Raw genomic sequence first — 18,055 nt, forward strand, 5'->3', positions numbered from 1 at the left:
TTGGGCAATTCTATGCTACTTTGTACAGTCAAACAGAACATGATGACAACAGAGCTGAGGCACTTTTATCTAAGACCTCGCTCCCGCGTCTTACAGAAGAAATGCGTGCCCATCTTAACGCACAGATTACGGAAGATGAGGTCAAAACTACTATAAAATCACTTTCAAATGGGAAAGCCCCGGGTCCAGATGGGTTTGGAGCAGACTTTTATAAAGGACTCCAGGAGGAAATTACCCCCTTTCTAACTTCAATGTTCAATAACTGCCTGGAAGGACGGGGTATCATGCCGTCTGGGAACTTAGCACATATCAAACTCATCCCTAAGCCAGAAAAAGATGTAGAACAGCCTGCCTCATACCGGCCAATTTCCTTGATTAATCAAGACCTTAAAATACTGACCAAATTGCTAACTAATAGATTAGCGCAATATATGCTGCATCTTATAGGGCCACACCAAGTGGGATTCATTAAAGGTAGGGCGGCGGTGACAAATATCAGATCGGTTTTGGTTGCGCAGGATTATATCCATCATAGCCCTAATTACTATGGAGGGAGCCCTGCCTTGTTGTCTGTCGATGCGGAAAAAGCATTTGACACTGTAAACTGGAACTAGCTATGGAGATCCTTGGCTGCCTTTGGTATAGAGGGACCCTTTAAATCATTGATAGAGAATATACATCAAGCTCCACAAGCTCAGATCAGCACACCTGGCTTTCTGTCGGGCTCTTTCTGGCTTGGCAGGGGGACGAGGCAGGGCTGCCCTCTATCCCCCCTTCTTTTTAATCTGGCTCTGGAACCACTCGTGCAATACCTGATCCAATCTGACATTTTTAAAGGGATCCGGATAAGAAGGAAAGAGCTTAAATTAATTTGTTTTGCTGACGATATACTGTTATTTATAGACTTTCCACACTTTCACTTTCACTTTCAAAAGATCCTAGACACCTTTGAATATTTTGGGGGGGACTACGGGTTATAAAATAAATGTCACCAAGAGCCAATTACTATACCTAGATAAGGGGGGACCTCAAACTCAGCTACAACATGACTTATGTGGAGTGGAAGTGGTACCACACTATTTGACCTACCTAGGCATTAAAATAGGACGGAGCCCATCTTCCCTATATAAGTTAAATTATGATCCCTTAATTAGGAAAATAGAGGCAGAGCTGGACAAGTGGGTTAAATTACCCCTATCACTCTTTGGCAGAGCTCACCTCTTGAAAATGGTGAGTTTTGCAAGATTACTTTATCCCATCCAGACTATACCTCTTCTGTTAACACATATTGATGTAAATAGGATCCAACGGGCATTTGTACGCTTCCTTTGGCAGGGAAAGCGCCCTAGGATTGCATATGACAAACTGTGACTCACCAAATGGGAGGGTGGACTCCAGATGCCGTCTATCAGAAGATAAAATTTGGCCTCCTTGTTTAGGCATGCCAGGGACTGGCTGAGAGGGACCTCAGATTTTTCTAATACTCCCCTGGAGAGCGAATTGGTAGCACCCTGGGATTTAGTAGCTCTTTTGCACACTAGAGTGAGAGATCTCCCTATACCGCTCAAGTGCTATGTAGTCCTGAGGGATACCCTGGCTGCGTGGCGGAATATACGAAAATTATATAAACTACCCATGTACATCTTTCCATATATGCCATTGTGGACTCTCCCAGCATTCCAGGAAGGCAGGTGATCGAGCCTATTCCAGCTGTGGAAGAGTAAAGGGATACTCACATTACAACACCTGCTGGTGCTAAACTCCTCTCATGGCCTGCTGTTCAATCCAAGTACCAGATCCCTGCTTCCCATTTTTTGTCATACAAGCAAATACATTCCTATTGTGTGGCCCAGTCAGCGAAATTAGGTGACTGAGAGATTAGCCTGGTTTGGGGCCCTGGTGGGAACTCAGAATTGTTCATTATCTGATCTCTACAGGCGAATGCAGAATATTCTATCTACCCCATTAGGTGAGAAAGTATATAAGAGGTGGGAGGAAGAGTTAGGGGGCGACACAGTCACTTCCAGGCTGAGAGAAGGGATGGAGAGAGTGAGACAGGCAATAGCCAGTGAAACGTGGAGGGAGATGCACTTTAGGATCCTTCACAAGGCAACGTATGCCTTTGATCTCCCTTATAGGGACGCACCAGCACATTATTTGAGACGGTGCCCCAAATGCCTACAGCAAAAAGCTAACTTGTTACATGGCCTATGGCATTGTCCTAGCTTAAAGCCTTTATGGGAAGAAACCGTTGAATATATCCAGCAGGTGTGGGGAATAAAGCCACAATTGTCACCTTTGCATTGCATTTTCCACTATATACCACTAGATGACAAAGGCGAAATATCCCACTCAACTCAAGTTAAAGGGATCCACTTGTTTCTTCTGGCAGTTACAAAGACCATACTCAGGCACTGGATATATCCCACGGTCCCCACATTTCAGGAGGCAATGGGGGCGATGAAATATATTATGTATCTAGACAGACTAGAGGTAGAACACAGCAAAGAAAGGTCGGCAAAACAATTTTTTAGTACATGGAAAAAGTTTATTGTGCATTCGCTGACAATAGAGGAAAAAACTGAAGTAGTCATGCCCTTCGTACACACACAATGGTACCTAGAAGGGAAGTTGAAGGGGACGTTAGAAGGATTAGAGGTAATCTAAGGCTTAAGGGGGGAGGATGTTAATATATGGTACTGATCAGTCGCTCCTACTATATATGACTGGGAAATATATTGCCCGAGAGTATTTATGTGATAAATTGTCATGACATTGTAAGTTGGGAAACAGTTGGGGGGGAGGAGGGTGGGTTTGTCTATTATTTGGGGGGGGACTTTAAAAAAGAAAATGGAAATTTCGGAAATGTTTTCTGCTCATTGAACCAAGATTCAACTGCCAGACAGCAGATTGGATAGATAATCCTTTTCGAGTTGATATATATGTCAAATGTGATTAACTCATACCTGTTTCGTTCATGCCTGCGTGCATGAGTGATGCACGTGATATATTGATTGTACATTGCTTATCTTTCCGAAATAAAAATTGTTGGACACTCAAGTGTTTTTTACCTTTTAGTAGAAAAAAAATGAATTATGAAACTGCATGTGACACACATTTATTATGTATTTATCTTACTTATACAGCGCTGACTATTCTACAGCGGGTTACAGCCATCATTATTGCTTCCTGTCCCCCAGTGGCGCCCATAATCTCCCCCTCCAACAGTATGTCTTTGAAGTATGGGAGCAAACCGGAGGACCCAGAGAAGATTCACAAAAACACCAGAAGAACATACAGACTTCATGCCGATATTGCCCTTGGTTGGATTTGAAACTGGGATCCCAATGCTGCAAGGTACCAGTGAGCCACTGTGCTGCCTGCTGCACGGTTTTCCATCAGCAAAGGGATTACCCTTGTAATAATATTGATGACATATTCCCAGGATAGGTCATCAAGATCAGATAGGCAGGGATCTGACAACTGGTACCCCAGCCGATCAGCTGGGGTGAGCACAACAGCCTCTTCCTAGGCCATGTGACATTACCATATATCAGTCACATGGCCTAGCTTCAGCTCAGCCCCATTGATGTAAAAGGACCTGAGCTGCAAAACTAAGAACAGCCACTAATCTATGTACGGTGCTGTGCTTGCTTAGTGTCCGGGAGGCTACAGTGATCACTGGAGCTTCTGTCAGCGCCTGGAACAGCTTATCGTCTGGGGTGCCATGACTCTGACCCCTGCCGATGTGGTAATGATGCGCTATCCTGTGGATAGCTCATCAGAATCATTTACTGGATAACCCCTTTAAGTTTGGCTCTTGCACAAATGAGCTGACTTGATACAACTGATTTATATGAATGAGTTATTAGTAGAAAACTTCAATGGGCATGTTGATAAAAATTCAGTTTTTATTCATATGAGAGAGTGCAGATCAGAGAAAACTGAGAAAACATAGTAGTAACTAACAGAGATACATGGGAAATCCTCACCCTTAGGCCTCATGCACACGACCGTTGTGTGCATCCGTGGCCGTTGTGCCGTTTTCCGTTTTTTTTCACGGACCCATTGACTTTCAATGGGTCCGTGGAAAAATCGGAAAATGCACCGTTTGGCAGCCGCATCCGTGAGCCGTGTTTCCTGGCCGTGAAAAAAATATGACCTGTCCTATTTTTTTCACGGCCAACGGTTCACGGGCCCATTCAAGTCAATGGGTCCGTGAAAGAACACGGATGCACACAAGATTGGCATCCGTGTCCGTGATCCGTGGCCGTAGGTTGCTTTCATACAGACGGATCCGAAGATCCGTCTGCATAAAAGCTTTTTCTGATCTAAGTTTTCACTTCGTGAAAACTCATTTCCGACAGTATATTCTAACACAGAAGCGTTCCCATGGTGATGGGGACGCTTCTAGTTAGAATACACTGCAAACTTTGTACAAGACTGCCCCCTGCTGCCTGGCAGCACCCGATCTCTTACAGGGGGATATGATAGTACAATTAACCCCATCATATCCCCCTGTAAGAGATCAGGGCTGCCAGGCAGCAGGGGGCAGACCCCCCCCCCCTCCCCAGTTTGAATATCATTGTGCGGCCCCCCCCCCCCTGTTGTTAACTCGTTGGTGGCCAGTGTGCGCACCCCCCTCCCTCCCTCCCTCTATTGTTTTAATACATTGGGGCCAGTGTGCGCGCGCCCCCCCCAACCCCCCCTCCCTCCCTTTATTGTTTGAATACATTGGGGCCAGTGTGCGCGCCCCCCCCCAACCCCCCCTCCCTCCCTCTATTGTTTGAATACATTGGGGCCAGTGTGTGCGCGCCCCCCCCCTCCCTCCCTCTATTGTAATCATCATCGGTGGCAGCGGAGTGGAAGATTTTCATACTTACCTGGCTGCTGGCTGCTGCGATGTCTGCGTCCGGCCGGGAGCTCCTCCTACTGGTAAGTGACAGCAATGCGCCGCACAGACCTGTCACTTACCAGTAGGAGGAGCTCCCGGCCGGACACAGAGATCGCAGCAGCCAGCAGCCAGGTAAGTATGAAAATCTTCCACTCCGCTGCCACCGATGATGATTACAATAGAGGGAGGGAGGGGGGGGGGGGGGTTGGGGGGGCGCGCGCACACTGGCCCCAATGTATTAAAACAATAGAGGGAGGGAGGGGGGGTTGGGGGGGCGCGCGCACACTGGCCCCAATGTATTAAAACAATAGAGGGAGGGAGGGAGGGGGGTGCGCACACTGGCCACCAACGAGTTAACAACAGGGGAGGGGGGGCCCACTGGCCACCAATGAGTTAAAAACAGGGGGGGGGGGGGGGGTCTGCCCCCTGCTGCCTGGCAGCACCTGCCAGGCAGCAGGGGACAGTCATGTACACAGTTTTTTTGTATATTCTAACCTGAAGCGTCTCCATCACCATGGGAACGCCTCTGTGTTAGAATATACTGTCGGAAATGAGTTTCACGATGTAGCTCATATCCGACAGTATATTCTAACATAGAGGCGTTCCCATGGTGATGGGGACGCTACAAGTTAAAATATACCATCGGATTGGAGAAAACTCCAATCCGATGGTATAACAGAACTCCAGACTTTACATTGAAAGTCAATGGGGACGGATCCGTTTGAAATGGCACCATATTGTGTCAACATCAAACGGATCCGTCCCCATTGACTTGCATTGTAATTCAGGACGGATCCGTTTGGCTCCGCACGGCCAGGCGGACACCAAAATGACTTTTTTTTCATGTCCGTGGATCCTCCAAAAATCAAGGAAGACCCACGGACGGAAAAACGGTCACGGATCACGGACCAACGGAACCCCGTTTTGCGGACCGTGAAAAAAAACGTCCGTGTGCATGAGGCCTTAGAGGATATTTATAGATCCTTACCAATAAAGTAGAAGAGTTGAAGTTTAATAAGACAATATTGAAGGGTCAAAGCAAATACCTTGATATTATCCTTAGACTCCTGCAATTTTTCTTGAAGTGCTTGAACTTCCATCCCTGATTTATGCAGATTTTGGGCCTTTTGTGACAGCAAAGTTTCATACTGAGTTGCATCATGACCCTTTTTTTCAGCCAAACTCTGCAGAGAACAAAAAGAATATTGGATGACTAGATTAATAATTTAATAAAAATTTATAACAGAGAAATAGAATATAAAACATTTTCTTTTGACTGCCTTGCCAACTCACATTATTTATACAGTCATGTCCATAAATATTGGGTCATTAACACAATTCTAACATTTTTGACTCTATACACCACCACAACAGATTTGAAATTAAACAAACAATATGTACTTTAACTGCAGACTGTCAGCTTTAATTTAAGGGTATTTACATCCAAATCAAATCAGTGAACGGTGTAGGAATTACAACAGTTTGCATATGTGCCTCCCACTTGTTAAGGGACCAGAAGTAATGGAACACATGGCTTCTCAGCTGTTCTATGGCCAGGGGTGTGTTATTCCTATATTATCCCAATTATAATGAGCAGATAAAAGGTCCAGAGTTAATTTCAAGTGTGCTATTTGCATTTGGAATCTGTTGCTGTCAACTCTCAAGATGAGATCCAAAAAGCTGTCACTATGAGTGAAGCAACCCTTCATTAGGCTGAAAAATCAAAACAAACCTATCAGAGATATAGCAAAAACATTAGGCGTGGCCAAAACAACTGCTTGGAACATTCTTAAAAAGAAGGAACGCACCGGTGAGCTCAGCAACACCAAAAGCCCCAAAGACCATGGAAAACAACTGTGGTGGATGACCGAAGAATTCTTTCCCTGGTGAAGAAAACACCCTCTCCAGGAGGTAGGTGTATGTGTGTAAAAGTCAACAATCAAGAGAAGACTTCACCAGAGTGAATACAGAGGGTTCACCACAAGATGTAAACCATTGGTGAGCCTCAAAGACAGGAAGGGCAGATTAGAGTTTGCCAAATGACATCTAAAAAAGCCTTTACAGTTCTGGAACAACATCCTATAGACAGATGAGACCAAGATCAACTTGTACCAGAGTGATGGGAAGAGAAGAGTATGGAGAAGGAAAGGAACTGCGCATGATCCTAAGCATACCAGTGAAGCATGGTGGTGGTAGTGTTATGGCGTTGGCATGTATAGCTGCCAATGGAACAGTTTTTCTTGTATTTATTGATGATGTGACTGCTGACAAAAGCAGCAGGATGAATTATGAAGTGTTTCAGGCAATATTATCTGCTCATATTCAGCCAAATGCTTCAGAACTGATTGGACGGCGCTTCACAGTGCAGATGGACAATGACCCAAAGCATACTGCAAAAGCAACCAAAGAGTTTTTTAAGGGAAAGAAGTGGAATGTTGGGCAATGCCCAAGTCAATCACCTGACCTGAATCCGATTGAGCATGCATTTCACTTGCTGAAGACAAAACTGAAGGGAAAATGCCCCAAGAACAAGCAGGAACTGAAGACAATAGAGGCCTGGTAGAGCATCACCAGGGATGAAACTCAGCGTCTGGTGATGTCTATGCGTTCCAGACTTCAGGCTGTAATTGACTGCAAAGGATTTGCAACCAAGTATTAAAAATTTAAAGTTTGAGTTAGGATTATTATTCTGTCCCATTACTTTTGGTCCCTTAACAAGTAGGAGGCACATATGCAAACTGTTGTAATTCCTACACCGTTCACCTGATTTGGATGTAAATACACTCAAATTAAAGCTGACAGACTGCAGTTAACCACCTCAGCCCCCCTAGCTTAAACATCCTTAGTGACCAGACCACTTTTTACAATTCTGCACTACACTACTTTCACCGTTTATTGCTCAGTCATGCAACTTACCACCCAAATGAATTTTACCTCCTTTTCTTCTCACTAATAGAGCTTTCATTTGGTGGTATTTCATTGCTGCTGACATTTTTACTTTTTTTGTTATTAATTGAAATTTACAGACATTTTTGCAAAAAAATTACATTTTTCACTTTCAGTTGTAACATTTTTCAAAAAAAACCATCTATATATAAATTTTTCTCTAAATTTATTGTTCTAAATGTCTTTGATAAAAAAAAAAATGTTTGGGTAAAAAAAAAATGGTTTGGGTAAAAGTTATAGCGTTTAAAAACTATGGTACAAAAATGTGAATTTCCGCTTTTTGAAGCAGCTCTGACTTTCTGAGCACCTGTCATGTTTCCTGAGGTTCTACAATGCCCAGACAGTAGAAAAACCATTTCGGAAAGTAGACACCCTAAGGTATTCGCTGATGGGCATAATGAGTTAGCGGAAAATGATGTTTTTTTTTATTTTTTTTCCCCTTACAAAGTCTCATATTCCACTAACTTGTGACAAAAAATAAAAACTTCCATGAGCTCACTATGCCCATCACGAAATACCTTGGGGTGTCTTCTTTCCAGAATGGGGTCACTTGTGGGGTAGTTATACTGCCCTGGCATTTTAGGGGCCCTAATGTGTGAGAAGTAGCTTGAAATCAAAATGTGTAAAAAATGCCCTGTGAAATCCTAAAGGTGCTCTTTGGAATGTGGGCCCCTTTGCCCACCTAGGCTGCAAAAAAGTGTCACACATGTGGCATCGCCGTACTCAGGAGAAGTTGGGCAATGTGTTTTGGGGTGTCATTTTGCATAAACCCATGATGGATGAGAGAAATATCTCGGCAAAAGACAACTTTTCCCATTTTTTTATTCAAAGTTGGCATTTGACCGAGATATTTATCTCACCCAGCATGGGTATATGTAAAATGACACCCCAGAACACATTGCCCAACTTCTCTTGAGTACGGCGATACCACATGTGTGACACTTTTTTGCAGTCTAGATGCGCAAAGGGGCCCAAATTCCTTTTAGGAGGGCATTTTTAGACATTTGGATCCCAGACTTCTTCTCACGCTATAGGGCCCCTAAAATGCCAGGGCAGTATAAATACCCCACATGTGACCCCATTTTGGAAAGAAGGCACGCTAAGGTATTCAATGAGGGGCATAGCGAGTTCATAGAAGACATTTTTTTTGGGGCACAAGTTAGCAGAAATAGATTTTTTTTGTTTTTTCTCACAAAGTCTCACTTTCCGCTAACTTGGGACAAAAAGTTCAATCTTTCATGGACTCAATATGCCCCTCAGTGAATACCTTGGGGTGTCTTCTTTCCAAAATGGGGTCACATGTGGGGTATTTATACTGCCCTGGCATTTTAGGGTCCCTAAAGCGTGAGAAGAAGCCTGGAATATAAATGTCTAAAAAATGTTACACATTTGGATTCCGTGAGGGGTATGGTGAGTTCATGTGAGATTTTATTTTTTTGACACAAGTTAGTGGAATATGAGACTTTGTACGAAAAAAAAAAAAAAAAAAATATAAAAAAATAATCTATTTCCGCTAACTTGTGCCAAAAAAATGTCTAAAGGGGGGTGATCAATGACAGGGGGGTAATCAGGGAGTCTATATGGGGTGATCACCACACTGTCATTGATCACCCCCCTGTAAGGCTCCATTCAGACGTCCGTATGTGTTTTGCGGATCCGATCCATGGATCCGTAAAACACATACGGACGTGTGAATGGAGCCTTACAGGGGGGTGATCAATGACAGGGGGGTGATCAGGGAATCAATATGGGGTGATCACCCCCCTGTCATTGATCACCCCCCTGTAAGGCTCCATTCAGAGGTCTGTATGTGTTTTGTTGATCCACGGATCCATGGTTCGGATCCGCAAAACACATACGGACGTCTGAATGGAACCTTACAGGGGGGTGATCAATGACAGGGGGATGATCAGGGAGTGTATATGGGGTGATCACCCCCCGTCATTGATCACCCCCCTGTAAGGCTCCATTCAGATGTCCGAATGTGTTTTGTGGATCCGCAGTGTCCGTGTTTTTTGCGGATCCACGGATCCGCAAAACACATATGGGCCTCTGAATGGAGCCTTACAGGGGGGTGATCAATGACAGGGGGGTGATCACCCCATATAGACTCCCTGATCACCCCCCTGTCATTGAACACACCCCTGTAAGGCTCCATTCAGAGGTCCGTATGTGTTTTGCGGATCCACGGATCCATGGACCGGATCCGCAAAACACATACGGACATCTGAATGGAGCCTTACAGGGGGGTGATCATCCCATATAGATTCCCTGATCACCCCCCTGTAAGGCTTTATTCAGACGTCCGTATGTGTTTTCCGGATCCGATCCATGGATCCGTGGATCCGTAAAACACATACGGACGTCTGAATGGAGCCTTACAGAGGAGTGATCATCCCATATAGACTCCCTGATCACCCCCCTGTAAGGCTCCATTCAGAGGTCTGTATGTGTTTTGCTGATCCACGGATCCATGGATCGGATCCACAAAACACATACGAACGTCTGAATGGAACCTTACATGGGGGTGATCAATGACAGGGGGGTGATCAGAGAGTCTATATGGGGTGATCACCCCCCTGTCATTGATCACCCCCTTGTAAGGCTCCATTCAGACGTCGGTATGTGTTTTGCGGATCTGATCCATGGATCCGTGGATCCGTAAAACACATACGGACGTCTGAATGGAGCCTTACAGGGGGGTGATCAATGACAGGGGGGTGATCAATGATCAATGACAGGGGGGTGATCAGGGAGTCTATATGGGGTGATCAGGGGTTAATAAGTGACAGGGGGGGTGTAGTGTAGTGTGGTGATTCTTATTTCTGAGCTGCCTGTGTCCTCTGGTGGTTGACCCAAGCAAAAGGGACCACCAGAGGACCAGGTACTAGGTATATTAGACGTGTCCGTGTTTTTTGCGGATCCACGGATCCGCAAAACACATATGGGCCTCTGAATGGAGCCTTACAGGGGGGTGATCAATGACAGGGGGGTGATCACCCCATATAGACTCCCTGATCACCCCCCTGTCATTGAACACACCCCTGTAAGGCTCCATTCAGAGGTCCGTATGTGTTTTGCGGATCCACAGACCCATGGACCAGATCCGCAAAACACATACGGACATCTGAATGGAGCCTTACAGGGGGGTGATCAATGACAGGGGGGGTGATCAGGGAGTGTATATGGGGTGATCACCCCCCTGTCATTGATCACCCCCCTATAAGGCTCCATTCAGACGTCCGTATGTGTTTTGCGGATCCGATCCATGGATCCGTGAAACACATATGGACGTCTGAATGGAGCCTTACAGGGGGGTGATCAGGGAGTCTATATGGGGTGATCACCCCCCTGTCATTGATTACCCCCCTGTAAGGCTCCATTCAGACGTCCGTAAGTGTTTTGCGGATCCGATCCATGGATCCATAAAACACATACGGACGTCTGAATGGAGCCTTACAGGCGGGTGATCATCCCATATAGATTCCCTGATCACCCCCTGTAAGGCTCCATTCAGAGGTCTGTGTGTGTTTTGCGGATCCACCGATCCATGGATCCGTAAAACACATACGGACGTCTGAATGGAGCCTTACAGGGGGGTGATCAATGACAGGGGGGTGATCAGGGAGTCAATATGGGGTGATCACCCCCCTGTCATTGATCACCCCCCTGTAAGGCTTTATTCAGACGTCCGTATGTGTTTTCCGGATCCGATCCATGGATCCGTGGATCCGTAAAACACATACGGACGTCTGAATGGAGCCTTACAGAGGGGTGATCATCCCATATAGACTCCCTGATCATCCCCCTGTAAGGCTCCATTCAGAGGTCTGTATGTGTTTTGCTGATCCACGGATCCATGGATCGGATCCACAAAACACATACGGACGTCTGAATGGAACCTTACATGGGGGTGATCATTAACAGGGGGGTGATCAATGACAGGGGGGTGATCAGAGAGTCTATATGGGGTGATCACCCCCCTGTCATTGATCACCCCTTGTAAGGCTCCATTCAGACGTCCGTATGTGTTTTGCGGATCTGATCCATGGATCCGTGGATCCGTAAAACACATATGGACGTCTGAATGGAGCCTTACAGGGGGGTGATCAATGAGCAATGACAGGGGGGTGATCAGGGAGTCTATATGGGGTGATCAGGGGTTAATAAGTGACAGGGGGGGTGTAGTGTAGTGTGGTTATTCTTATTTCTGAGCTGCCTGTGTCCTCTGGTGGTTGACCCAAGCAAAAGGGACCACCAGAGGACCAGGTACTAGGTATATTAGACGCTGTTATCAAAATAGCATCTAATATACCTGTTAGGGGTTAAAAAAATTGCATCTACAGCCTGCCAGCGAACGATCACCGCTGGCAGGCTGTAGATCCACTGGCTCACCTTCCGATCCTGTGAACGTGCGCGCCTGTGTGCGCGCGTTCACAGGAAGTCTCGCGTCTCGCGAGATGACGCATAGATGCGTCACTCTGCCTGAGACAGCCGCCTCTGGACCGCGATCCTGCGTTAGGCGGTCTGAAGGCAGTTAATATGCCCAAAAATGAAAAATGAGAAGCCCTTTAAGGTGGCTTGTTTATTTGAAACTGAACAGCATCTGGCTTATTTTCCTATAGGAAACAGAGTCAGGAGCCCCCTAAATCTTCAGCCAAATGTTGTCTAACGTGTATGGGTACCTTTAGGTACTGAATATTCTTACACATTTAAACTACTTAACCTCCTCCCGACCGCCTAACATAGGGATGCGTCCTGCGGGCGGCCGCGTTATTCCTCCTAGACGCATCGGTGCATCACAACAACGCTAGGCTGAGAAGTTGATCTACAGCCTGCCAGCAGCGATCATTCGCTGCAGGCTGTAGATGCGATTTTTTTAACCCATAACAGGTATATTAGACGCTGTTTTGATAACAGCGTCTAATATACCTGCTACCTGCTCCTCTGGTGGTCCCTTTTGCTTGGATCGACCACCAGAGGACACAGGCAGCTCTGTAAGTAGCACCAATCACCACACTACACTACACCCCCCCCGTCACTTATTAACCCCTTATTAATCCCTGATCACCCCATATAGACTCCCTGATCACACCCCTGTCATTGATCACCCCCCTGTAAGGCTCCATTGAGACGTCTGTATGTGTTTTGCGGATCCGCGGCTCTGCAAAACACGGACACCGGCAATGTGCTTTCCGCATTTTGCGGATCCGCACATTGCCAGAACTATATAGAAAATGCCTTTTCTTGTCCGCAATTGCAGACAAGAATAGGACATGTTCTATAGGCTCTAAAAAAAAACGCAGTGTTCACCCGATCAGGCCTGATCTTGTGCGCACACTTACGTTCAGTCCGCCCCACCGCAGTGACAGAATATTTTTTTTTCTGATCACTGCAAAAACACTGTTATATCGCTGCGGCGCTATAAAGATCACTTTTGAGGGGCATGGCGAGTTCATAGAAGATTATTTTTTGGGCACAAGTTAGCGGAAATTGTTTATTTTTTTTGTTTTTTCTTACAAAGTCTCATATTCCACTAACTTGTGACAAAAAATAAAATCTTACATGAACTCACCATACCCCTCACGGAATCCAAATGCGTAAAAATGCCCTGTGAAATCCTAAAGGTACTCATTGGAATTTGGGCCCCTTTGCGCATCTTGGCTGCAAAAAAGTGTCACACATGTGGTATCACCGTACTCAGGAGAAGTAGGGCAATGTGGTTTGGGGTGTATTTTTACATATACCCATGCTGGGTGAGAGAAATATCTCAGTAAATTGACAACTTTGTATAAAAAAAATGTAAAAAGTTGTCATTTACAGAGCTATTTCTCACACACAGTATGGGTATATGTAAAAATACACCCCAAAACACATTGCCCTACTTTTCCTGAGTACGGTGACACCACATGTGTGACACTTTTTTGCAGTCTAAGTAAGCAAAGGGGCCCAAATTCCAATGAGTACCTTTTAGGAGGGCATTTTTAGACATTTGGATTCCAGACTTCTTCTCATGCTTTAGGGCCCCTAAAATGCCAGGGCAGTATAAATACTCCACATGTGACCCTATTTTGGAAAGCAGACACCCCAAGGTATTCCATGAGGGGCATTGCGAGTTCATGTAAAAAAAAATATAATTTCACAAGTTAGTGGAATATGAGACTTTGTAAGAAAAAATAAATAAAATAATAAATCATTTTCCGCTAACTTGTGACAAAAAATAAAAACTTCCATGAACTCACTATGCCCATCAGCGAATACCTTAGGGTGTCTACTTCCCGAAATGGGGTCATTTGTGGGGTGTTTCTACTGTCTGGGCATTGTAGAACCTCAGGAAACATGACAGGTGCTCAGAAAGTCAAAGTGCGTAAATAAATTTTTTTGCACCATAGTTTGTAAACGCTATAACTTTTACCCAAACAAATAAATATACAGTTATTGCATTTAGAACAATAAATTTAGAGAAAAATGTATATAGAAATGTAGTTTTATTTCAAAAATTTTACAATAGAAAGTGAAAAATGTAATTTATTTGCAAAAATTTCGGGCAATTGTTATTAATATAAAAAAAAGTAAAAATGTCAGAGGCAATGAAATACCACCAAATGAAATCTCTATTAGTGAGAAGAAAAGGAGGTAAAATTCATTTGGGTGGTAAGTTGTATGACCGAGCAATAAACCGTGAAAGTAGTGTAGTGCAGAATTGTAAAAAGTGGTCTGGTCATTAAGGGTGTTTAAGCTAGGGCAGCTAAGGTGGATAATCCATTCTTTTCTCCAGCTGTGCCTCCACATAAACCTATTAGCATGGGCTTACAATCAATTTAGGGCAATAATATAACTTAATGACCTTGAGCTCATTAAGTACAGAGAAAATCTGGACATCTAACACAAAGAGAGGCTGTATCAACCAGTAATTATCTGATAGGTTCAGACCAAATTTTGCATTTTGATTTATACTTAAAGGGATATTCCAGGATTTTAATAATGATGGTCAGATTGTTGGGTGTCTGGCACCCTGCTATACCGCTAATCAGCTGTTTTGCAGTAGCTCCAGCACCAAGAAGTCAGTGTTGGAACTGCAAATTTATTTTCCCATTTACATAGCCATATCAGGGCTTGTTTTTTGTAGGACAAGTTGTGCTTTGTAATGGCAGCATCTTATAGTGCATAAAATGTAGCTGAAAGCTTTTGTTTTTACGGCATTCCCTAGGTCAGTGGTGGGCAAACTTTTTTGTCAATTGAGCCAAATATCGCCAAAACCACGATTAAAATTTCTTTTGAGAGCCACATTTTTAACCTCCTCCCGTCACACTAACGCCGAAAGGCGTCAATGCTGCGGCGCTCCCAGGTCACACTAACGCCGATTGGCGTCATCTCGCGTGAGCCGAGATTTCCTGTGAACGCGCGCTCACAGGAGCGCGCGTTCACAGGATTGCGCAGTTCACAAGTTCATCTGCAGCCTGCCGGCCGCGATCATTGGCTGGCAGGCTGTGGATTTTTGAATCGTCCAATGAAATGGTTATGTCAGACGCTATTTTGAAAATAGCGTCTGATATAACTCCTGCCTGGTCCTCTGGTGGTCCCTTTCTCTTGGATCGACCACCAGAGGACACAGGCAGCTCTGTAAGTAGCATCAAATCACCACACTACACATTAGATATTACCCTGTCATTTATTTAACCCCTTATTTAGCTCCTGATCACCCATATTAGACACCCTGATCACCCCCTTATCCACCCCCCTGTCATTGATCACCCCACCTGTTAGGGTCCCTTATCACCGCCAGGTAGTTAGCTACTTGTTAGGTAGTTAGCGCCCAGCCCACCGCACCGCAGTCACCGATTAGTCGCTGATTAGCGTCATCGCTGTCGCTAATCAGCACTAGTACTATATAGTATCTGTAAGTGATCAATACTGATCGCAATCAGATCTATATAAGTACATTAGGGTCACCTTAGGTTCTACAAAAAACGCAGTGTTCGCCCGATCAGGCCTGATCTTGTGTGCACACTTGCGTTCAGTCCGCCCCACCGCAGTGACAGAATTATTTTTTTTCTGATCACTGCAAAAACCGTAAAATCGCTGCGCCGCTATAAAAGATCACTTTTGAGCTTTTTGGATCTTTATTAGCGATCGCAGCTTTACTTCGCAAGCACTCCTTTTTACTAGGTAGGTTTGCTCTTTTTCCTGGGTAGTCTCAGAGGAATACCCCCTAAATTTAGTGAACCCAAAATGTCAAACAAGGGGTATTCCGCTGAAGAGGCCTACAGGATTCTGACCATGATGGATGAAAGCGATGGGGACGCCTTATCCGCTGAATCCAGTGGTTCAGAATATGAACCTGTAGACAGCAGTGGCACTCTAACGGCTAGTGAGGATGACGAGGTAGAGGTCCCTGCTACGGCCAGACGTACCCGATCCCATGTAAGAGTTCTGCCTACCCTGCATGATGATCCTCATTTGCAGCAGAGTGGTGCTAGCGCTGATCTTGTTTATGGTGCGGCATACACCAGCAGCGCAGCACAGCCTGGACCTTCTACCAGCACTGCCGTATTCCCTGGTGAAGTGGCGAGCACCAGAAGGGCAGTTCCAGCTGGTACGGTGGCACGTGCAATAACTCCCTCGTCGCAGCCACCGCGTTCACAGGCCCGTAGAACCCTTAGTCTCCCAGAGGTGCTGGCAAATCCTAATTGGCAATCCCCTGATTCCGCCGCACCCGTATTGCCCCCTTTCACCGCCCAGTCTGGAGTTCGCGTGGAGACGGCTCATTTAGGATCGGCCCTTCAGTTTTTTGAGCTGTTCTTCACCGCGGATCTCTATGACCTAGTTGTGGCTGAAACCAACCGCTACGCCACACAGTTTATTACCGCCAATCCGGAAAGCTACTATGCCCAGCCTTTCAGGTGGAAACCAGTCACTGTTTCCGAGTTTAAAATTTTTTTGGGCCTTATCCTCAGCATGGGTCTAACAAAAAAAAATGTATTGCGGTCATATTGGTCTAAAGACCCAATACATTTCATGCCCATGTTCTCTGCTGCAATGTCTAGGGCACGTTTTGAGGTCATCATGTGCTTTATGCATTTCGCGGACAATAGCACCTGTCATCCAAGAGGCCACCCTGCTTATGACCGGCTCCACAAAATTCGGCCCCTCATAGACCATTTGTCATCCAGATTTGCAGATGCGTATACCCCTAATCAAAACATCTGCATAGACGAGTCCCTAGTACATTTTACCGGGCGCCTTGGCATAAAACAGTACATCCCCAGCAAGCGCGCCCGGTATGGGGTCAAACTGTATAAGCTCTGTGAAAGGGCCACAGGCTATACATATCGTTTTAGGGTCTATGAGGGAAAAGACTCAAAACTGGAGCCAGTCGGATGTCCTGACTACCTGGGGAGCAGTGGCAAGATTGTCTGGGACTTGGTGTCACCCTTATTCCACAAGGGGTACCACTTATACGTGGACAATTTTTACTCAAGCGTGGCCCTCTTTCGGCACTTACATATAGTCGGAATTCAATGCTGTGGTACCGCGCGACCTAGTCGCCGGGGCTTCCCCCAACGGCTCGTTAGTACCCGACTTGCACGGGGGGAGAGGGCTGCCTTGTGTGACCAAGAACTGCTCGCGGTGAAGTGGAGGGACAAGAGGGACGTTTACCTTCTGTCCACCATTCACGCAGACACGACTGTCCAAATTGAACGGGCAACTGGAGTCATTGTGAAACCCCTCTCTGTCCACGACTATAACCTTCACATGGGAGGGGTGGACTTCAATGACCAGATGTTGGCTCCCTATTTAGTTTCCCGCAGAACCAGACGCTGGTATAAGAATGTGTCTGTTTATTTGATCCAATTGGCGATGTACAATAGTTTTGTTCTCTACAGTAAGGCTGGGAGAACAGGATCCTTCCTAAAATTCCAGGAAGAGATCATTTCGGAAATCCTGTATCCAGGAGGGTCCGTGCCCCAAGGCCCTGGGTAGTCTCAGAGGAATACCCCCTAAATTTAGTGAACCCAAAATGTCAAACAAGGGGTATTCCGCTGAAGAGGCCTACAGGATTCTGACCATGATGGAGCCATGACCAGATGTTGGCTCCCTATTTAGTTTCCCGCAGAACCAGACGCTGGTATAAGAAGGTGTCTGTTTATTTGATCCAATTGGCGATGTACAATAGTTTTGTTCTCTACAGTAAGGCTGGGAGAACAGGATCCT

The 18,055-nt window shown here is 45.5% G+C and overlaps 1 protein-coding gene across 2 annotated transcripts in view; it reads right to left on the reverse strand.

Moving 5' to 3' along the window:
- Nucleotides 1-18,055, reverse strand: part of LOC122943602 (phosphodiesterase 4D interacting protein) — a 1,023,137-nt gene that overhangs the window by 985,351 nt on the left and 19,731 nt on the right. For both annotated transcript variants that reach the window (XM_044301472.1, XM_044301474.1), the window contains exon 3: nucleotides 5,941-6,078. In XM_044301472.1, the coding sequence (XP_044157407.1) occupies nucleotides 5,941-6,078 (138 nt within the window). The remainder of the gene's footprint in view (nucleotides 1-5,940; nucleotides 6,079-18,055) is intronic.

Source organism: Bufo gargarizans, chromosome 7, assembly GCF_014858855.1.
Source record: "Bufo gargarizans isolate SCDJY-AF-19 chromosome 7, ASM1485885v1, whole genome shotgun sequence".
In the NCBI taxonomy this organism is placed as follows: Eukaryota; Metazoa; Chordata; class Amphibia; order Anura; family Bufonidae; genus Bufo; species Bufo gargarizans.